This window comes from Labrus bergylta, chromosome 21, assembly GCF_963930695.1.
Source record: "Labrus bergylta chromosome 21, fLabBer1.1, whole genome shotgun sequence".
Lineage (NCBI taxonomy): Eukaryota > Metazoa > Chordata > Actinopteri > Labriformes > Labridae > Labrus > Labrus bergylta.
The window spans coordinates 13,407,658-13,430,862 of NC_089215.1; the positions used below are offsets into that span (position 1 = coordinate 13,407,658).

Here is a 23,205-nt window from a genome sequence, read left to right on the forward strand (position 1 = left end):
GAGATGAAAAAGCTACTTCTATATGATCAAAAATACAATTCTTGAACTTCATTTTAAAAGATTTAATCTGGCAGTTGTTGCTGCTTCCTGCCAGCCGAAAATGTAAACACATTTATTTGAATAATTTACATTTTTATTTATTTGTTTTTTGCTCTTTCAATATAAAATGCAATGCTGGGTTCACTACAGCTCTGTGTAGCCTTACACATAATACCAACAACATATATAACAGTAATAAATATAATAAGAAAAAAATAAGAATATATATATATATATATCAGTATATGTATCGGAATCGAAACTGAAATGAAAAAATGGTATCGTGCATCTCTTCCATTTTTAACCCAATCTATTGTTGCATAAGCAGCAGTGACTCATTCAGAATCACAGGTCGGTCAACCATAACTACTGATGTTTCTCAAGTCCTTATGGCGTCATATAAAGATACAAAAGTTCAGTTTATGTCTCTTACAAACAGACGGAGAGCAGAGGAGCTGTCTTAATTGTGAACAGTAAACAGTGTGCAGGAGTTTGCTCTGAATTTCTGGTAATTAAAAACAAGAGATCGGGTTCCTAAAGGACTTCTATTTTAGTTGCCGTGGTATCAGAACAGGCATCGATATCGTTCAAGTTTCATCGGCTTCATTTATTTCCCCTGGTGTGGAATAAAGAAGTGATTACTTCAACTACTGTTGAGCAAAATGCAACCAGTTCTTCCAATTAGCAGATTTATCCTGTTGGGATTTCTGATCTGTTCTAAGGGATCAGTTTAGTGTTGGGACTAGTTCATAAATTCTCTCGTGGTGAATCCCTGCACTGACTGCGTCTCTAAAAACACACAGTGCTGTCGCCCTCCTCGCCTGTCTGATCTGATGACTGTGGACAGGTGTGTCTCCTCTGGGATGCGACTTCCGCCATCCATCTTTAACCTTCTCTTGTCAGAGCGGGAGCAGGATACAGTTATTGACCGCCCTCGATCTTTAAACGTCCCGGGAGTGAGAGGTGGTGTCATCTTCAGCGGGGACTCTATAACCATGCATTGTCGGGGATTCAGACAGGACGGTTATTACCGGCCCGTCATCATCTGCAGATTTAGCACGTGGGGTTTGATTCATTCAAGTGTGTGTGTGTGTGTTTTGCATCTTTTGGCTGTTATGTAACGTGGCACCGAGGGGGGCCTTTGAGAAGCAGAGGGGATGAGAGATGAGGCTGATGCCCTCACGATGCACACACACTCATGTAGCTTTATATAAAATCTTATGTATGCATATGTGGGTGTGTGTGTGTACTGTTGCTCTTATATCATCTGTTCGAGGATGCACAGAGGACCATACCTTTTTCCATAACTACCCATTCTTTGTATGTTTGCCTGCTGGTAGATTGTGTTTGTAATCCAGCGTCTCGTTTCCACTGTGTGTGACTGTGTGTGTGTGTGTGTGTGTGTAAATACACAGAGTCTCTGTCAGGTTGTATTAAACGTGATGTGTGCATACAGAGTGGATTTGTGTCTTTATGAATTCTGTCACTCTTTCTCTCGGTTCAGCTCATTCTGCTGCTCTCCAAATGTCAGACGAGCAAAATAAATTCAAAACACAAGAGGGGAGAGTCTCCAATTCAATCCTCGATCCAAATCCCACAAATGAAATGATTGGTGCAGGAGACGGACAACGAGAGAGTGAGTGATTGGTCCGAACAAGAAGTCCTCGTTTCCCTGGAAGAGCCGAACAATCAGAGCAAAGATCACTCCAGGACTCTCTTCACTTAAATGAATAGGTCGTGTGAATGATGAAAACAAATTACCCACATGACCAGCATTAACAACAACAACACCCTCAGGCTTTCTTTGTGAGTAGGATTTATATACGCTTATTTTCCTACATTACACATCTGCTCACAGCTGCACAGCGGGGCCGGTCCTGCAGAAGCTTCTCTCTGAGGCGGTCTGAGGCATGTGGAGCTACAAAGCAGGATTTAAAGTCAGCTGGGATGCAAGGATACATGAACTTATGATACGATACATATCACGAGTTCATGACAAAATTGTGTCAATATTTTTAATGATTTTCAAATTCTTATCTTTTACTCCCTTACCATAAAAATGCAAAATATGCATTTCACTTATCTTCCTTCATACATTTAAAGGAAGAATGTGCAACATTTTACACATAGATATATCATAAATCCAGTGTATCCTGTGTAAATGTCTCTCTGAGTCATGACTGTCTACAATGAGTGAGAAGCTTGAGTCCTGCTGGCTGTGTTGTTGTGAGAGCCGTGTTTACATGGACAGGACGGCCGGCTCCTCCCCTGGTGTATAAAAGCTGTTATAGTATATTGGATTTGTGGGACTGATACCGATATTAGGGAGAGGGAAAAAAAAAACATTCCAATATTGGTCCCATATCTTTCTTAGATCTATCTCAGATTTTTAGAGATAGAGATAGATATACACACATTTATTGCGTTGATCCCGCAAATGCTTTTTCTTTTTTTTTTTTACAGTTTAACAAAAGCCTTTATTGGCCAGAATAACAGCAGTGCACTGAAACAGTAAATAAATTAACAATTATAAATAAAAATGATCTAAAATTTAATGATAAACTTACATTGAATAAATCTATCTATCTATTTATCTGCACATATAAGACATCAAATTAGCCGATACAGAAAGTAGTTTATCGTTCAGCCTGTAATAGTTGATGATTATTCAGTTTATTTTTTATTTTATTTAAAGTGCATTGTTAGTTGTGCCGTTGGTGCTAAAAAATATTTAAACATCTTTTTGATTCCAGCATACTTCAAACTAAAAAAGAAGATTAATCTTGAACTGAATGAACTGAGAAAAAAACAAACAAACAAACTGTTCAATAAAACACACTGTGACATGTTGGCATTTCACCCTGAGTGTGTGTGCGTGTGTGTGCATGCGTGCGTGGGTGGGTGTGTGTGTGTGTGTGTGTGTGTGTGTGTGTGTTTGTGTGTGTGTGTATGTAAAGTGAGAGAGAGAGGGAGTGAGAGCGGGGGAGACAGAGGTAAGCATGCACAGGCTCTCACCTCTTTGTTTACACTCATTCATGTGTGAAATGTCACCTGCAGAGATGTCGCATTATGAGGAATCTAACACAACAATGTGTCCGACTATCTCACACACACACACACACACACGCACATACAAACAGATATATGATGAGTCTTTGCATGCTGAGGGTTTGCACAACACGACTCTCCAACACACCCACAGACACAAACAGAGAAATGTCAGTGGGCAGGAGTCCTCCCAGGTTGTTTTCTTTCTCCTGGTGAGGAGAATATCTGTTACATAATAACGCTCTAAGAGTGGGTCATCTCAAAAGTTTGAAAAGTCAGACTGCAATTCAAAGAAAACTGCAATTTTATTTTGGTAATTTAATTATTTCAGCACATCACACTCATAGAGTTGTTCCCTAATATTTAAAGTCTATGATTGTTCCCCATACCAGAATTTGTAACGTAGATATGATATTAATAAAACTCAACATCAATTCCTCTTTTATAGAAGTCTAAGGCACCCCGTCTTGGGTCAATTACTTACTCCTGCACACTGTGTAATTTTGCACAAATACAAAAGAAATGTTTGGGTGCTGAAACATTGCTCTTGTATTTGAGCCATTTAGACGGTGTCACCTCCTACTAGATTTCACAAGTCACTTTGTTTTTTCCAAGAGTAGTTTTGGTGAGATGATGATCACTCCTTTATTCCACACACAGGTTTTTCACGCCGCCAGAGATTTAACTCTGAAACAGAGTTCATTATACTCAAACGATACTAATGCCTGTTTTGCACCCAAAATATAGAAATAAGCTCCCAACTCTTTTTCATTACCAGTACTTATTTTAAATTACTAAAGATTGCAGGAGAACTCCTTCACACTGTTTGAAATCCACAAATATGTTAGCTATGTATCGGTATTTGTTCAATTTAGACAGTGTCCCCCTCCTCTCTGCTTTATATGTTTGTAAAAGATGCCAAAAGCCTTTGTGGAATTTCATTTTATTTTTTTAAATTTTGATATATTTTATTAATCCCAGAGGGGAAATTTGGGTTTACACTCTGTTATTTTAGGGACATGCTTCTCACACACATGCACAGACAGGACCTGTGAGAGAGATTTCAGAGTGGGGCTGCTACACACTGCGAGAGCGCACCAGTTGGGGGTTCGGTTTCCTTGCTCAAGGGGCACCTCTGCAGTACTTTGGAAGTGTTCTGGCACCTCTCCAGCTACCAGGCCAACTTCCATATTATTGTCCGCACTGGGAACCCAAGTCCCTATGGACTGAGCTACTGCTTACAGGTTTACTGACTGATGCGGAGCTGGCGAAACACTGAAGCTTCAGTGTCCACCACATGGCAACCTGCATGAGCATCGACTCTAGAGAGGAGGGGGCGGGGGAGACAGCTTGGACCTGAACTTGGACTGCAGTACCCATTTTAAACACTAGGATTCACACGTAGTAGTGAAAAGTATTGACAATTTTTACAACCTTACATGTGTCTATATTTGATAAGACATCGGCAACAACAGTGTGAAGGAGTTTATTTACAGTTTTTGTAAATTGAAAACAATAAATTACCTCATTTTTGATGCTCAGAGTTCTATTTTAGTTGCCATGGTATATCGATACTGTTTAAGTTTATGGTATCAAAGTTGTAAATTTTGGTATCGTGCCAACCCCCCGCTGTTACATATAAAGAAAGAATCCATCTAAACTGGCTCCCCTTTGTGGAAAGTGTTTCTTCCTCGTCCTCCTTGGAGCTATTCTTAGAGGCGAAGGTTTCCCTAAATCACGCCTCTAAACTTCCGGTCTCAAAGAAACAGACGTCCTGTTGTTTTCATAACTTGCTGAGAAGGCTGATCAGTGTTTTCTATGTGTGGTGAAAAATGTGTGAACCAATGATTTACCAGTAGACAGAAAGCTGATCCATGTAGGACCTTTGTATGGCACATCATAAATGTTGAAAATCAATCAATGGAGAAATTAGACAACATAAAACATACTTTTTGTGGCTTACTTTACAGAAAAATCATTTTGAAAATGTGGCATGTAGGAGCCATAAATGCAAGTTAATTGTATCTGTTGTTTACGCTTTACCTGACACTGGTGGTGGGTGTTTTCATGGTGGTGATGGCAGTCTTAATATTCACCACACTCAACTGTTCACTGTTTTTTTTTTGACGGAGAGAGGGTCTGAACCTGAGAGCGGATACTTTCTGTTGACCGCCACATACACTGAACTGCAATCACACGCAAATATTCTGATCCAGAATCTGGTACCAGTTCTAATTCCATGTGTTGCATAAATTATCCGTGTTTAGTCACTTGCGGCGCCCTATTTCTGAATAGTGTGTTTGTATCTGAATTTATTTCACCTCCCGCAGCCTGTGGAGTTAACAGTGGATGTTTTTAATCTCTCTCTTTGTCTATTGTTTTATCTGATTTTCCAGATCTGAGTTTATGAGCCCTAGTAATGTCCTGTTGTTCCATGGCTGTTATTAATAGACTGCATATATTTTTAACCGTGCCATTGTTGGCTGGAGGTAGTAAATGTGATTAAAGGTGAGGTTCTCGGGGAAAATAGAGCTTCCTCTTTGAAAAAAGGAAGTCTCTGAGAAATTCCTGGCATAGGTGGGATAGCCCTGGTCGGATCTGGGCAGAGCCCATACGCCCACCTCCACCCACTCATACTTCCTTTAAATGTATTCAAGTTTGTATGAGTACTCAGTCACGGGGCAGACGACTCCTGAGAATGAGACTCACGACTAACTTCAAGACCCAAAGTGTAAGGTTTTGTTTCTTTTTCTGTGAAGAGGACATGGAAGAATAAGTAGACTAAAACATTTTCTCCATCTTGTCTTCCCTGTAGGCTAAAGGGCGGAGAGATGGCATGGTGGCATCCAGTGAAATCAGGCGTCGTCCGCTGTCGTCGGGTGAGGTGGAGGGCGTGTCGTGGCAGGGCCCACGCACCATCTTTGTCCAGAAGAACTTGCAGGGATTTGGCTTCACTCTGCGTCACTTCATCGTCTACCCACCAGAGTCGTCGCTCCACAGCCTCAAGGTGAGCGCCCTACTCTCCGGTCTGGACTCACAGAACATCTGCATTTTATTAGTATGTGATTCATTTCTGTCATTTGGTAAAAATGTGATGTTGAGAGCAAATCTTATATAATTTTAAAAATCTTTAAAAAACCTAGTTTGAGCACATTTCTGCTCGTGGAGCTTATTAGAAACATGCAGAGGCTTTTTAGGTCGGATACAATCACTTCTATCTGAACCAGTTCTCTTGGCCGCTTCCATCACTGCAACACCTGTTGGTTTGACCTGATAACTGCTCTCATATCTGGCAAACTGAGGGGCGTCCAAAACGGCCGTGTGGGGGTGCCTTAAAACCGCCTACCTTCTCTGGTCCAAACAAATCCAGAGCATTCAGGAGCAGATTCTAAAGTTAGAAGGAGGACATACTGACTGCTGCTTTGTTGTCAGAGAAGCCAGCACTTCAACATAGCATGTTTCCTTAATGTGTGATCATAGAGTAAGGTCACATTTCACTCACTACACATCTCACTGATTGATCCTTTTATGATAGCGATGTGATTGATTGATCACGGATTGCTTGAGATTTATTTACCCTACAAAGATAATAAAAATAATGTATGTATTTCTTAGCTACATTTACATACCAGATTCATAAATACATACATATCAGAAAGCAGACATTTTTCCCATGTGCATGTGGAGAGATGCAAAATACATTTTAGTTTTAGTTATTGGTAAGGAGCAGGGACAGTTCAGTGGTTGCTGGATATTGGAAGGGACATGCCCAATTATATACCCTTGCCTGAAGCCAAAAAGCATGGATTCTCTATAGGGACAATTTTTCCTGTCACGTTCTTCCTCTGTGTTATTTTGACAGAGAGCCTTAATTGCATTTATAAATGAAACATGTATGGAGTTCAATCTATGGGAAACAATGTTCTCAATGAAAACTCCCTTCAAACTTTGAGGACAGGTATAAAATATGCCAAAAGCGGGCTTGTAGTTTTATATGAAGAAAAACCCCCAGCAACTGGTTCATCTTCTGCAAATTATATATATATTTTTTTTAAATAGTACACTCATGGTCTGTTCTGTATGCAGATGGTCATGAAATGATTTTTTTTTCGATGGTACTATAAACATCAAATGTGTGACTGAATGGACGTAATGGATCTAGTAAATATCTTCATTTGGTGAAATTCAGAGGTGTGTGATTCTGCAGCGGTGTGAATGTTGTGTGTGTAATCAGTGTGTGTAGCAGCCGCCGACTGTGCAGAGTCCTTTGTGTGTGCGTCAGGAATGAGCTAACTCAGCGAAGCATCGAAGCTTCACGACAGACAGACAGACAGACAGACAGACAGACAGACAGACAGACAGACAGACAGACTGTTGAACTTAGAACTTTGACTTTATTGTCTCTGAGGAAAAATGTGTTTTGCAGCCAGGTGAAAAGAAGCAACAGAGAACAAAGACTCAAAATCAACCTCAAACTTTATATACATGACAACATGAAGTTACAAGAGGACACCATGAATACATACAATCATTAAATTCATCATTCAAACCAAAATTCAAACAATTGTGAGACAGACACTGAACGGCTGTGAGACAGATGGACTTTGGGACAGGAAGGTAACAGGCAAACTATGGAAGATAAAGTGAGAAAGACCAACAGACAGACAGACAGAAAGGCAGGCATACAGGTAAAAAGACAGATTGTGAGAATTAGAGTTAGAAAGAAAAACAGGTACCGTAGTCTATAAGTTGTAATGTCAGACAGCCAGACAAACAGATAGAAACAAAAACCAACAGGCAGACTGGGAAATGGATGAGACTGACAGAGAAGTAGTAAGAGATAGACAGGTAGAAACAAAAACTTAAAGGGATACTTCACCCGTTGAAACATGAATCTGTATTGACATTGGGTCATATATGTAGTAGAAATGTGAAATACATTTTGAAGTTGGTGCCTTCTTGGCCAAAGAAAAAGGCAGAAAGCGTCTTTTTGGCTCATGTGGATGAGAGACACCAACTCCCAGAATGCTCAGCACCGCAGGCCACTCCCACTAAGGTCCTGTATTTACAGATTACACATACGGCCGTTTCCTCAACTGATTCCAAGATTTCGTCCTGAAAGAATTGGCGTCTGTAAAATTCCTGGCAGCAAACAGACTCTATGTCTGTGTCCATAGGCAAACAGTGAGCGCACCGACACTACCAGTCCGCCCCAGCTCGAGCCGTTCCCGGGCTCCTCGTCCTCACCACCGCCGACACAAGACCGGCCTGTCTGCAGCAGCCAATATTGCGGCTTATAGAGATAGCCACGAACATCCGATTCGAGCATAAGACCTTCAAAATCCCCTTCATCCATATCAGCTTTTTCGCCATTATCATCTTTCTCCATAGATTCTGTTAGCATAGCTACCAAGCAATATGGCGGACGTTAAGTTTCGATTCTGGGAGTGAGTTCCCACGCACTGATCTGTGATTGGTCTGTAGCTTCAGTGGTTGAAAACATGAGGAACTAGCGTTGTAGTTTCACCCTGCTAACCACAACAGCTTCCGATGACGCAAAATGATGATTTTTGCGTCATCGGAAGCTCCTTTTCAGAGTTAAAAATACAAAGATTTCCCTTCTCAGGGGAAAATGAGGGAGAGATGCATGACCGTTCAAAAATACTGCCAGGTTTCTAATGATACAAAGCTTAATGCAAATGGGTGAAGTATCCCTTTAAGACTGACGGCCTGTGAGAAATATAGTGAGATAGAGACAGAGAGGTAGACAGAAGTAAACATTTCAGACAGACTGTGAGAAATAAGGTGAGGCAGATAGACAGGCTGACAGACAGACAGACAGATAGACAGGGAAACAGTGTCAAAAGAGATACACTCAGACAGACACTCATTTTAATTTTAAATCAGGCGTCTGAAAAACAGCCCAGCAGGTTGGAGGACAGCTGGAGTCACTCAGGCCTGCAGAGTGAATGTGAGCTTAGCAGCACCCCCTTGTGCTCCTCCTCTGCTATAACACCTGTAACAGCTGCTCTGTGTTTCTCCCACAGGATGAAGAGAATGGAAATGCGACCGGAAAAGGTGAGTGTTTGTTTATGTTTGTTTGATCAGTACGAGCGTCTTCCTACTAAGCTCTTCTGTATCTATGACCTTACACTCATGTACTCAGGATTTGTGGACGTGTCAGCTGAATTTGGATTCAGGATTAAGTGTGAAAACATAACCTGATAGTGTCTGTTTGTGTTCAAGCAGGTTGTCAGCAGGCTCGTTTGGAGCCGATGGACACCATCTTTGTTAAGAGTGTCAAAGACAGTGGGCCCGCCCAAGAAGCTGGGCTGCGTACAGGTAGACAACACACACACATACACACACAGCTTATGATGGCAGAGCTCAAGGTCATTACAAAGCGGCAAACTTCGGTGTTGAGATATGAATCTGATCTGCCTGATTTGGCTGCAAAAGGATGCAGATAAAAATGTAGTTAAGTTGAACTTAATGAATAAGCAACAGGTTTAAAAAAGAAAAACTACTCTGCATCAGATTGCTTTTCTTCATTTTGAGAGTCTATTCTTGAAAATAGAAAATCTACTATACTATACTCTTGCTCAGCATCACCTTTTGTAATGTGTGGTCTCAAAACACTTATGACAAAAGGTCCACAGGGACTGAAACACTGTTTTACATCCTACGCGCCTCCTTCATGAGATAGTTGAGTGTTTTAACACTTCCTTTAAAGAGAAGGTATTGACTTGACTGCTGTGTGTGTGTGTGTGTGTGTGTGTGTGTGTGTGTGTGTGTGTGTGTGTGTGTGTGTGTGTGTGTGTGTGTGTGTCTGTGTGTGTGTGTGTGTGTGTGTGTGTGTGTGTGTGTCTGTGTGTGTGTGTGTGTGTGTGTGTGTGTGTCTGTGTGTGTACGTGTTCAGGGGACAGATTGGTGAAGGTGAACGGGGAGAGCATCCTAGGTAAAACCTACTCTCAAGTGATCGCGCTCATCCAGAACAGGTAAAAGACTTCAGCGTTTATGAAATATATTTAATGATCACATCCGACTCGTCGCGCATGTTGTAATGATATTATGATCTTTTTATATCTTTGTGTGTAGTGAAAACATTCTGGAGCTTTCCATTATGCCAAAAGACGAGGATGTGTTGCAGTTGGTAAGTGTGAGTATTATCTTTTCTTCTTCTTTCTGCTCTCCTCCCCTTCTCACCTTGTTGCTGTGTGAAGCCAAAGTTAGCACTTAGCTAGGCTGTTTATGTAATAACATGGATTGTGTATTTATATCAGGATTCATACTAATTCAAGTTTAACTTTAGAAATCACTATTGTGCATGCATAGGAAGGACTTTGATATGAGCTTGTAGATAGGATTATAGAAAGGTAATGAACGGAGGCCTTTGAACCAACACAAGGATATAAACATTGAGAAATCATTTTCATACGAGTGGTTTTTGATAAACATGCTGAGAATATATTCATTGTTTACCTGAAGCCACTCAAGAAGAGCTTTGCCCGTTATGTCTGCAGCATAAAAAAATACGTTTTTGGGGGGTGAAATGTAAAATGTTGGCATGCTGTCCTGAAATACTTTCGATATGTTGTTTTGGTTGAGGATTCAGCACCCATAGAAGTTACTGAAGGTGAGCAAGTTTTTTTTTAGGATTTGCTTTTTTAGAATATGAATAAATACATTTATTATTATTCACATTTTTGGTCATAATTCACCTCAAATTTAGCCTTTTATTAGAAATAATGTTGATAAAAATCTTCTGAAGCTTAACAGATGTCAACTTTATTGGATAAGAACTGAAAGGACGTCTCACAACAAAAGCCTTGTTAGAAAACAAGGGCGTACAAGGAGAGAAGGAGGCGTCTACTAAAATTACACCAAAGATATTTACTTTATTAGACAGTTCTGATCTAAACTATGGCTCTTTTGAAAACACTCCTAGAAATCCTCAACGTATTGGGCATATCGTTTTTTAAACCCCAACCCTTACAAAGTAAATGTCTACTAGAGAGGCATTTAATTTAACTTGGTGATAAGACAAAAATGTTCTGGTCAATAAATGTTCTAAAAGTTTTCAGCGTTCAGTGTTCTGTATTTAAGGATTTGAATGAAGTCAGTGATAGTCTGAGAAAGGGCCAAAGGTAAAACCCTGAGTTTAAAAGGTAACATCATCATTCAGCACGTGACAGACTTGATTACGGGCCCGGTCGTACATTAATGTAATGTGGTCCAACTGCAAAAATATTTCTCAAGATTTATTTTCAGTTTTCATGTCTCAAACACGATGCGTTGTTTGGTTTGGTCTTCTGATTGAAGAGAAAAATATAGATAAGTCGATATTTAAAAACATGACTACTTATTTCTTTAAGGCTGGATTGAATTAGAACTTTTTCTTCAGCATTTGTCTTAGTTTGAATATTAAACCACGGTGCTTTAGATGAGTTTAATGAATGCAGATAGAAGTAAAGCTGCATGGTGCACGATGCATCAGCCTCTCTCTCCTCGATCTGCTCCCTCACCTTTACTCTTGTGTCATTTTGTCAGGTTTTACATTGTGTCCTAACCCTTCTTATCCTCAGGCGTACTCCCAGGATGCCTACCTTAAAGGCAATGAGCCATATTCAGGTGTGGCCCAGAACCTCCCCGAGCCCCCACCTCTCTGTTACCCCACCACAAAGACCAGCCCCGCTGCGCCCCCGCCCAGCGACGGCCTACACACTCCCCTGGACAATTGGCAGTGCCGACCCGGCCCCACCACATCCCCGCTGGACAACCGGCCCCCTAATGTTTCTCCCCCCACCTCCGGCTGGTCCGGGGGTCCCGAGGATTCCAGTGCTTACTTTGCGCCGTCGGGTCGGCACCGCGGCCGCTCCTCCTCGGCCATCAGTGCGCTGGACTTTCACTTTGCTAACCACAACGCTGCAATCGCCTCTGCAACCCTGCCTGCGCCACGGAAGAGCAACATGCCGGCATCTTCCCGCACTCGAGCTGATGCCCTCTGTCACCAGGCTCTGTCGGACTGGTACTACAGCCAGGCTGAGGCTGCCGAGTCTATGTCTCCTCGCCATCGCAGTATATCTCAGGACCGTTTGGCAGAACTAGGGCTGGGTTTGGCTCTCGGCCCCGGACCTGCACCTGCTCCCACAATCTCTGCTGAGCAACGCAGAAGAGAAACCCTCCTGTACCACCACCAGACGGCTGCTGCTTCCCATGATTCATATTGGTTAGGGGGCTGGGGTGGGGTAACAGGACCAGGCAGCAGGTCGTGCTCTGAGAACCTGCTGGCAGCATACGCTGAGTACGAGCATAACTACGGGCGCTCTGTGGAAACACTCGCACAAGCCTCTGCTCTGGTCTCATCACGCTACGATCACTCCTCACAAGGATCCCAAACCGAAAAATTCAATGAGCAGAAAGACCAGAGAGTCCCAGCAGGGCATCAGCACCAAACCGCAGTGACGAGCCCCATCACAGCCGCCTCCACAGCGTCACCTAGTGGCAGACAGCCAGGTCAACAGGTAGCTGAACCCCAAACCAGAAGAGTCAAAGGTGAAGAGTTGGTGGGCTACCAAAGCTACAGCCCTTCTTTCTCACGTAAAGCCAGCCACCTCCTCCAGCAGGCTCACTCCTTCAGAGAGCCCGGCTACAGCGGCCCCCACCTCAACTGGAGCCCTGGCAGCAGAAATGATGGTGGGATGGTACCCAGGCCTCAGTCGACCCCCGTCCTGTCTGCGTCAGAGGAGGAGAGAGCCCGACTCGGTGAGGACAGGGAGGTCATCTCCCCCATCTCCCTCAATCAAGAGGTGGTGTTGAGGCAGAAGCCGCCGTCAGGCCGTCGTACCCCGGTTCAGGCCCTCCGACATCCTCACTATGCCTCACCTGTGGAGTCACCTGAGCCCCCTGCTTTGATACCCTCACCAGGGACGCCCTCTCCAGTCTCTGGGCCCGGCCCCAACCGCAGAGCTAATGGTAGCCTGGCACAGCATGCATTCAACTCCCTGTCCTCTATTCCCTTCATAGGTTAGTGACCTTTTCTCTGTAGCAACTGACTTTATGCAGCTGTGGCAAAATTGACCTTTAACATGTTCTGATAATGCCGTGGATTTTGAATTGAATTGGTTGCAGTGTTTTACAGACCTGGTGGAAATCAAACAAGAGAAAAAAAGAGAAAAGTTAAACACAATGAAGCTTCAGGTGTGTTCAGACCAAAAGCAAAGAAACACAATTAAAGACAAATAAATACTCAGAATTAGTTGACCACAATTCAAAATCAAGATTTCAAAGTTTCTTATGTCGCTTATCATTGCACTTGTTTGAGCAGCTGTGGTTCAGTGGTAGAGTTAGTCGTCTCTCAACCGAGGGGGTTATATCCCCAGCCCCTGCAGGCACATATCGAAGGGTCCTTGGGCAAGACACTGAACCCTGAATTGCTCCCACTGCTACATCAGAGGCGTCAGCGCCGTATGAATGTGTATGAATGGGATTAGCACGTAGCAGCCTCTGTCATCAGTGTGTGATTGTGATGTGTATGGGTGAAACGTAGTTCAACCGTCGGTGAGCGGTCGTTGCCCTAGTTTTTGTGGTGTGTCCGGCTCCATCGTTGATTCTCCATTGATGTAGAATCAACGTCGGTGAGAGGAATCTCTCTGATTGGCTGTTGGGAGGTTTCATTTCTCTCCAGCTCTCATCACAGGTTCAGGAAAGCCCCTTGAGCGTTCCGCTGTAGTATCCATGCTTTCACCCATTAGTGCGGTTTCTCTTTATTTGTCTCCTCCGCCTCTTCTTTTCTTTTTCCACTAAAAGACCAAGGGCTGACAACGCCAGCGCCATTTTCAACTTTTTATCAGACATTATTCTCCATTAGTAGGCTACCTATAATACGAGTGGTGAGCGACAGCGGTGTGAAAGTGGTCTTCTCGTATCATAACAACAGACTACCGCCACCTGCTGGCATGGAGAGTTATTTCCTCTCACACATGCACAGAACGTACGTGGTGGTTAGCGACGCCACAGACGGCCTTTGTTGCCACTGGACCTTTGCCGTCTGTTTGGTGTGTCAGGGCCTTTATGGCTTGTTATTAACCATCACAAATAAACACAAATGGACCTGCAGCCAACATGTTCAAAGTACCACAAGGATTCTCTTTGCTTTTTTTCTGAACACAGTGTTTTGGTGCCTCTTGAAAGCATCCACAAAAAGGCTTTTACAGGATGCGAGGAGGACAGCACTAACGGAGTTCATAAATAAATGCAGAGCGGCATTTTGAAGAAGTTGCAAACTGGTAAAAAGTAGCCTGAGTGATTCCTCGGCATCGGGAGTCAGATTGATCCAACCAACTGAGACTAATACTATATAAACTATTATATAATTACTCAAAGTTGTGGCATTTTCGGTCATTCAAAGGAACATTTTTATTCATAGATTCAATCATTCTGTGTCTGTTGCTACAGAGCTCTCTAATATAAAACGTACTTCTATGTGGCCGTGATAGAGCAACTTTAATGTGTGTTTATAACCATCTCTGTGTGTTATAAACATGTCAACATTATGCCTGTACCCTCAATTTATGTTTGTGTCCGTGTTCATAGCTGTGTTGATGTTAACTAAATGTTAAATGTTTAAGTACGAGCCTTAACTCACCCAGTGTTTGTGTATTGTAAAGAAACAACAACAACAGTAGATGGAGTTTTGAGTTCTGGAAACATTTCCTAGAAGCAGAGCTGCTCGAGCCGTTAGGTGAACACACGCTGTTACAACACTTTTCTTCAAGGAAATCAGAGAACTATTTTCTGCTGCTTTAATGCTGCAGTACGCCACCTCCCTGCTCAGGGATCTTTCCTGCTCCAGCCTTATTTAGTCTGATATAACTCTGATATCTTTATGTGTCAAGATTCCTGCTTCCACTGTTGTTTTCAGAGATCCTTCAGCTATTTGTCGGGGGTTAAATATAACACACACCAAACCACTGCCACTAATCTTTGTATCTTTTAAGAATACGACAAATTAAACACTAAAATCGTAGATTTTCAGACTTAAAGGTCACATATTAAGCAAAATACACTTTACCATGTTTCTCTAACTCTAATATATGTCTGTAGTCCGTCTACATACCCCCCAATAATCAGAAAAGTCCATCCTCTCGGTCTTTTCCCTGCTCCACTTTCCAGAAAATGTGTGCTCAAACAGGCTGTTTGGAGATTTTCCCTTCATGGAAGCCTGGCCTGTTGTATCTGTGGGTGTTGTAGGTGTTGCACCCACACTTCTCACTGAAACGTGGTTTTCAGTTTGCGTTTAATCTGTTTGGACAAACTGTGGTTCTCCATCAGATGTTGTTTCAGCCTCCAGAGCAGCTCTGCTTTAGATCAATGTTCTAACAAACCAAACTCCACCTGCTGTCGTTTGCTCCTGTCGCTGTGTCGTTCATAATCTGTTCCCTTGTTGGTGCTCACCTGTGTGATGACCTTTCAGATGAACCCGCCAATCCTAGCATTGACCTTCAGGCCTGCTCTGTGCCAGCCTGCTCTGTGGTGTCCAGTTCCCAGGCCTCCATCCTCACTACCACCTCTGTCTCCCCCACCCTCACATCCATCACTCCCATTGTTCGACTTCGTTCTCAGGACTGCAGTGAGTCTCACGTTAAACCCTGAGAAGCTGAAATGAGAGCTAGACCAATATATTATCATTCTTCAAGTATGTTTGATCTGATATTAGTAAAAATCACTGCATGTCTATGTCTACACATATATATTTGTCTAGCCTTAGCCTCATTCTATCTCTAAGGGTCCCTTTAGTCTTCTGAAAGACATTAGACTTTTTTTGGGGTCTAAATGATGAGCAAGTACAAAAGCTTTTAAAACTGCTTCAGTAGATTAGTTAAGACTGCAGCTGTGAAACCTTACATCTTAATCGATGGCAGTAAATCCCTCAGGATTGAAAGCTTTTTGTTGATTAAAGATCCTTTTTTAACAAGCAACAGGCGTAACATTGCTCTCTTTAAAGCTACAAATATACACTGATGTGAAAACAAAATGTAACCTGCACTCACACTGCTCCAGCACTAACCAGGCCTGAGGTTACCTCTTGTACATAACGTCGTAATAAAACAAATGAATGGCTTCACGTGGTCATGAACGGTGCTTAGTTTACAAGACAGGCGAACTCGAAATAAAAATTAAAAAAAAACACAGAGAACATGACAGCTACTTTACTGTGGCTTATTTTGAGTCAGAACTCATAAACTGTAGAAGCCTGTCCAAGCTTTGTAGCCGTGCTTGTGCTCGTGCATGAACTGTACACCTCTTCAAAGCGTGCCAGGGCCGAGGAAGTGTACCGTGCTTGAGCTTGGATCGGAGCACTCACACTAGTCAAAAGAAATGGGCTTTAGGGATGAAGCGTGCTTAGACCTGGTACAGATTGCCTTGTGTGAGTGCGGCCCCATTAGACCGTTTGTTAAATGGTCTAATGGGTGTGTTACACAAATATTGTGTCAGAGCTGAGCTAAGCTTTCAGTCACGTCACACAATACCACAAACAAAGAAGGCAAAGTAAACCAGAAGCTCCTGTGTTCAAAAAGGTAACGAGTGGTTCTGTCGATGGAGTCTGCTGGCTTTGAGAAGATTGATGTAGAACTTTCTTTCTTTTCAACAAAAACATTTTTCTCTGTGTTCATCTTTTTTTTTATTTGATATGTCAGCTGTTTTCACACATGTACAAAACTCCTGAAAATTGTGAGCTGCATGTGTGAATGAAAACAGCAAAAAAAAAGATTTGCCTGACTCTTCCCTGACTTTTTAAATACCCTCAGTAAAATGATAAAATGACAAACGCACTGTGATTGGTCCGCTGCGTAGCATTGGATTTACCGCATTTACAATGGTTTTGATATCGCCGCTTTTTTCAAAATTCTGCAGAAGGAAAACACAAGATCGCCATTCATCAGCTCCAAATCCAACATCATACGCCTGGTCTCAGTCGCCATGGTTTCCTTTACATAAACAAGCAGAGAACGTGGAGGAACTGAAAACTGGCGATCCAACAAGCATAGAAATCGCACTCTCGTCTTGTGTTTGTAGGCGGAGTATTGCTGAGCTACTCAGACTCACCAACGCACAAGTATGAAGTGCTCACAACAACGTGGTTCCACTAAGGCGTAGCTACCGTGTAGATTTGAAGAATAAGAATGCAGCCTTTAACATCTGCTTTGCAGCTTCTGGCTGAAGCAATCATCTGGTTGCATCATAACATGTTTGGTTTCTAGTTATTTAGGTCCCTACATGTCTTAAAGATACAGTACAGCCTCGGCTTATTAACTCTTGAATCACCCTTTAATATTCACACAAACATGTCTCCTGACAAGTTTATGTGGAAGTGATTACAACAAAGTACTAACTGTCACATTGTTTATGTTTTTTGATCAGCTCAGCTCATTGTGGCTGATGTAACATGAAACATTAATCAGTCACAATGTGAACCACCTTCCCCTTTAATGACGTGTCTCCTTGTCATTTCATTTCACCACCAAACACTTCGTTATTCCTCCATGTCTCCGTCTTCCTCCTCTTCTCCTTTCTGACTCGTCCCCTCTCTCCTCAGGAAGTATTAAAGGCCGTCGCTCCTCGTACCTGCTGGCCATCACAACAGAGAGATCCAAGTCCTGTGACGAGGGTCTGAACAACTTTAAAGAAGAAAGCAGAGTCTTCTCGTAAGTCCCGGACACTTAAAAAACTGCATTCCTAACAAATATGGCTCAACACCGTCTGTGAATATTTTCTTGAGCCAGTAGCCTAAACTTGTTACATAATGATCCAAAAGCAAACAGCGTTCAAAGGGAGCTGGAACTAAAACAAATGGGTAAACACTTCTGTAAACACATCCATTTCAATGATTTCACATTTTTAAACAGTTGCAAGTTCCTTCCCTAATTAGTTCAGACACTAGATCCTTAAAAACGACGTCACAAGGACAGACATAATACAAAAAAATAACAACACATACAGGTCATGAAATCAGAAGCAAAGGCAAAAGATGAAGAACTAACAAACACGTAAAGACGTACAATCCATTTAAAAGATTTATGAAGAGACGTAAAATTCTTCTAACGGAATTTTAAAAAGTAAACTTAAAGTAAAAATTAAAACTTGGTGAAACCAGGAAAGGCTCGCTAGTCAGAGTTTGTCCTAAGAAGGTTTTAAAAAGAGATCACTCAGCTGACCTGATGTTCTACTATACTCTAGTACGGTATATATATTTTCATTTAGCAGCAGTCTCAGTTCATTATTTAACTCTGTAACCTGTGTGCTTTGTGTCTCACAGTAAACTACCAAAAAGAGTCAAGAGCTTTTTCACTGATGGGGTGAGTCTTCTTTCTACACGTGCTGTCATTTATATTCATATATGCATCCAATTGAAACACTGTTCAGTTTCCTGATTAGTTTCTAATTCACTTAAACGATGTTTCAGTCTCTGGAGAGCCTGCGAGCCCAGGAGGAGGCGCGGTCAAAGCGTCACTCCACCTCTGAGCTGGGAACCATCACCTTCAGTGACGTTCGTAAGGAGGGCTGGCTGCACTACAAACAGATCCTCACGGAGAAGGGGAAGGTAGGACCATCAGGCTAACTACACCTGACAAGCTGTCCTTTCAACAGAGGCACATTTAAATGAATATTTAGCAAACGTTAGAAGGTTTAGCAGATGATAAAGATAGATTAGTATGTTTATCTTTCTCTGTACTTGCTTCCGGCTGCCTGCAAAGATACCTGAACTCGTGGCGCAAAACCTCCTCAGTCCAGTGAAACTTCTTTTTGAAGTGAGGGAGTACGTTGATTAAAGCATATTTTTCTTTTCTTATTACAGAAAGTAGGAGGTGGCATGCGGCCGTGGAAGCGCGTCTTCTCCGTGCTGCGTTCCCATTCCCTCTTCCTCTACAAGGACAAGCGGGAGGCCGTTCTTCACGGTGCGGGGGCGGGGCCAGGTCAGGACGAGCATCCTCCAATCAGCATCCGGGGCTGCCTAATCGACATCGCCTACAGTGAAACCAAACGTAAGAACACGCTCAGGCTGACCACGCAGGACTTCTGCGAGTACCTTCTGCAGGCCGAGGACCGGGAAGACATGCTGGTGTGGATCAGGGTCATCCGGGAGAACAGCAAGACCGACAACGAGGTGAGATGTTCAGTTAAACTCGAGATATTACACAAATACACGTGCACAAAAACTAAACTCTTACTCTCTGTTTACTGTAGGAGATCGGTTTCTCAAGACAAGCCCTCATCAACAAGAAGATGAACGACTACAGGAAACACAGGTCAGCTCAGGATTATATTTAGAAAATGTTTGATCACAACTGTCCCTGACTCCATGTGTAATTAGGATTCTCTGTGGCCTCAGACTGTGTGCCTGTCAGAAACGATCACTTCACCCATTTGTACATCCAAAAAGCAAGAATAACAAGGCATCCATCTTTTTTTGTTAACTATATGTCAGGACATTTTTGCAAAACTGACTTTATGTTGAACTGCCTTTGTTTCTCTCTCTCTGTGTGCAGTCTGACAGGTAGTAAACCCGACTCCTCTCCCAGAGCTCATCGTATGATGCCTCCCTTCCTACTGGCAAAGACTGACAACACCTCAGTGAACCGAACCTCCAGAACGGGTGCGTGAGATGGATTTTTTTTATGCCATGCCTCTCAGTTTGAATCGAGGCGGCTATTTTACAAATTCAACAAACTCTAGTCTGTTGGGCAAGGTAGTTCGGTTCGTTTTAGTGTGAAAGTTGTCAATCAAACCCTGGTGTGGATCGATCCGACCTAACTTCAGAAAGCAACCACCGTAGGCCCTCTCAATTATTGCTTAACATGTGAGACCTCAGGCATGCCGTCATTTTTTCATGCTATTTTTTCTCCCTTAAACATTGACATAGTATTTATATCTTTAACCCCCCCCATTTATGTTACGTGCCTTATAGATCTGTTTTTACTGCTGTCACTCCACAGTTGCTGATATAAACTGACTCTTTTCTTTCTATACTCCGGTAGCAATTAATCTTTTCATTGTTGTTGTTTTTTCCCCGTGTCTGGACTCAGATGACAACAAAGCTCTGTGGGGCATCAACATCATGAAGAAGGCGAAGAAGACGGGCAGTCCGAAGGCTTTTGGCGTGCGACTGGAGGACTGTCAGCCAGCTGTCAATCATAAAGTAAGCCTTTCATTTTTTTAATACCCAGGCCAAATCACAAGAACCCCAACAACAAGATCCAAAGTGACAAGAACTATTCTTTGGTTGAAATGAACGGTCTTATTTGGACTGATTGACTGACTGGTTGATAAATACCATAGTTTTCTTTGTTTATTCAGTCCTTACATAGACTTGATTTTCTTTGTTTGTTCATGACCCTCATAGTGTAAACTTTAAAAAGATGCTGCGTAAATCCAAGATGGCAGTAAAAGTCACTGTAAAAGACAGTTGTTTGCCTTTATATCAGTCTTATGTGTAATTGGACGTTTTCACAGTCTCAGCAACGTCAACGTAATGGCGTGAAAAGCTTCATTATATGCAGAAAGATCACATTAGCCATGTGGTATGAACTTCATCATTCCCACCCCTCCCTTACAGTGAATTTTCCAGAACATTTTCTGCTGCGTTCTCACAGCGGCTCAACCCGATTCATGCAGAAAGTTTACTTGGGGGCCGCAGAGAAAAAACCTGAACCTGAAGTTGGGGTGAAAAGTTTGGCCATCTGCGTTCATGCATGCAGCTCATCCTGAATATTAATATGTGTCAAAACTTCAAAAAATAGAAAAAAGACTAGTGCGCACACATCCAAGCAAATTATATACAGGTGCAGGACAAGGTGGAAGATCCTGGTATATTTGCCTGAAGAAGATTCTTTGGATCGAAACTTTGCCCTTAATAAAGTTGCTCATTTGGATCTGTACAGTGTGCAGACCTTTCCTATTTTTTCTGTCAAAACTCCATTATTGTAATTATATCGTGATAGTTGGAGGAATGATGTGCATGAAATATTAAATCACGATTTCATGCCAAACTCAATTGTCCTTCTGTCTTTTCTCTCTACCCTCCTCTCTCCTTCCATCTCTCCACAGTTTGTCCCTTTGATCGTGGAGATGTGCTGTGGTGTGGTGGAGACCACAGGTTTGGATTACACCGGTATCTACCGGGTGCCGGGGAACAACGCCATGGTGTCCAACCTGCAGGAGCATCTCAACAAAGGCCTGGACATCAACACTGCTGAGGAGGTGTGCAGACTTCATGGTTACACTTTGTATACCACCTTATACACACCTTATAAGAACAACCTTTTCAAACTGATGTACAAGTATAACTGAGACTAGTTTCATGCCATTATTCAGAAAAGATGTGCTGTTTTATAATGAAATGTTCCTCTAGAAACTCTTTAATTAACCCTTTCTGTTCCCTCAGAGATGGCAGGACCTGAATGTGATCAGCAGCCTGCTCAAATCCTTCTTCCGAAAACTTCCCGAGCCGCTGTTTACTGACGGTGAGTCCAGATCTATTTTTATTGTACTTACAGGGAACGAGTGTTGTAGTCAAGACCACACTAACCGAGAGCAAGACAGGCCTGAGATCAGAGTGCTCTCAGACCAAGACAAGGCCGAGACATTTAGGGATCGAGACCGAGCCAAGACCAAGATTCTATTTTTCTAGTTCAGGTTTGCTTTTAAATAACTGTGATAGCAATAAACCAAGTCTTTGCACTTTTGTTTTCGAAGCACAACAATGCAAAAAATCTCTCATCGTAGCGAGTTTGCTCGTCTTACTTCTTATCAAAAATATGTATTTATACTTATTAAAAGTCACATTCACCTCACAAGTCCAGAGTGTGTGTGTATTCGTGGTGGGGGCAGCTTTTTTTTAAGGTTCTTTCAACGGAGGGTGACTTTTCTAGACGTTGAAAACTCAACTGTAACCTCTTTTCACAGACAAATACAATGACTTCATTGATGCCAACCGGATAGAGGACGCAGAGGATCGACTGAAGACCATGAAGAAACTGGTACGTGTGAGAGGACGGCAAAGAGTCAAACAACACATCTGTTTGTCAGACTAAACTATCGTATCTATCTTAACCCCTTGTCTTGACCTCTTCATCCAGATCCATGACCTCCCTGATCACTATTATCACACCATGAAGTTCCTGGTGGGACACTTAAAGAGGGTGGCAGATAATGCAGAGAAGAACAAGGTGACCTCACCTCCTTGAATGGGCTTTTTTATTTATTTATTTATTTACAAACTTGTGCTCATTGCTGAGGCCAAATCTGAACACAACTTTGATTTTATTTCCAGATGGAGCCCAGAAACCTGGCTCTGGTGTTTGGTCCCACTCTGGTCAGGACATCAGAGGACAACATGACCGACATGGTCACACACATGCCCGACCGCTACAAAATAGTGGAGACACTGATCCTGCATGTAAGAATGAAAAACTTCTTCCTCTGAAGCGAGACATACTTCACCCTTCTTTACGAGTTAGTGACGTGTTTGTGTTTGTTTCTCCAACAGCATGACTGGTTCTTCAGTAACAGAGACTTTGATAAAGAGGAGAAGGTATGTGTGAGATCACAGCTGCTTCAAGTGTTAAAAATACAGAAGGACATGTTTGTACGCTAACGTCTGCAATTTTGCTTTATTTTTGTTGTTTTGGTTGTGTCTTTGCGTGTGTTTGTGTGTGTGTATATGTGTGTAGGCCCCGGAGGATAAGCGGGACATGCAGCCTGTACCCAATATTGACCATCTGCTGTCCAACATTGGAAGGCCGGGTATGCCAGGAGAGGCTTCAGGTGAGGAGTGTCAGCATCACACACCGTCGTTAAAGTTATATTTGGCGGTATGGCTCTGTGAGGGATCTCCCTGCTCTTCCACATGCTTACGTGGAAAGCATTAGGCAGGAACAGCACACATTCCTGCCCTTCCCGTGCATATAAGGAAAGCTTATAAGGCAGGGAGATAAGCAGCGAACCCAAACAGAGCAAGCATCAATGACAAGCATGACATTAATTAAGTCAGAATAGCATAAAGGGAGGAGCTGGGGAGGAGGAGGGACGCAAATACGCTTGCAGAGGGAGCGGGTG

At 42.6% G+C, this 23,205-nt stretch overlaps 1 protein-coding gene across 9 annotated transcripts in view; it reads left to right on the forward strand.

Annotated features, from left to right (window-relative positions):
• The window catches only part of LOC109988372 (rho GTPase-activating protein 23), a 71,496-nt gene that overhangs the window by 42,586 nt on the left and 5,705 nt on the right, over window positions 1-23,205 (forward strand). For 5 of the 9 annotated variants that reach the window (XM_065950084.1, XM_065950083.1, XM_065950086.1 and 2 more), the window contains exons 2-22: window positions 5,903-6,094; window positions 9,135-9,165; window positions 9,334-9,429; window positions 10,007-10,085; window positions 10,186-10,246; window positions 11,673-13,113; window positions 15,563-15,718; window positions 17,687-17,795; window positions 18,407-18,446; window positions 18,554-18,691; window positions 18,947-19,255; window positions 19,336-19,397; window positions 19,638-19,744; window positions 20,175-20,287; window positions 21,196-21,348; window positions 21,533-21,611; window positions 22,054-22,127; window positions 22,227-22,316; window positions 22,421-22,546; window positions 22,637-22,681; window positions 22,821-22,914. In XM_065950084.1, the coding sequence (XP_065806156.1) occupies window positions 5,903-6,094; window positions 9,135-9,165; window positions 9,334-9,429; window positions 10,007-10,085; window positions 10,186-10,246; window positions 11,673-13,113; window positions 15,563-15,718; window positions 17,687-17,795; window positions 18,407-18,446; window positions 18,554-18,691; window positions 18,947-19,255; window positions 19,336-19,397; window positions 19,638-19,744; window positions 20,175-20,287; window positions 21,196-21,348; window positions 21,533-21,611; window positions 22,054-22,127; window positions 22,227-22,316; window positions 22,421-22,546; window positions 22,637-22,681; window positions 22,821-22,914 (3,595 nt within the window). The remainder of the gene's footprint in view (window positions 1-5,902; window positions 6,095-9,134; window positions 9,166-9,333; window positions 9,430-10,006; window positions 10,086-10,185; window positions 10,247-11,672; window positions 13,114-15,562; window positions 15,719-17,686; window positions 17,796-18,406; window positions 18,447-18,553; window positions 18,692-18,946; window positions 19,256-19,335; window positions 19,398-19,637; window positions 19,745-20,174; window positions 20,288-21,195; window positions 21,349-21,532; window positions 21,612-22,053; window positions 22,128-22,226; window positions 22,317-22,420; window positions 22,547-22,636; window positions 22,682-22,820; window positions 22,915-23,205) is intronic. The other 4 variants (XM_065950080.1, XM_020639866.3, XM_020639850.3 and 1 more) reach the window with 4 other exon arrangements.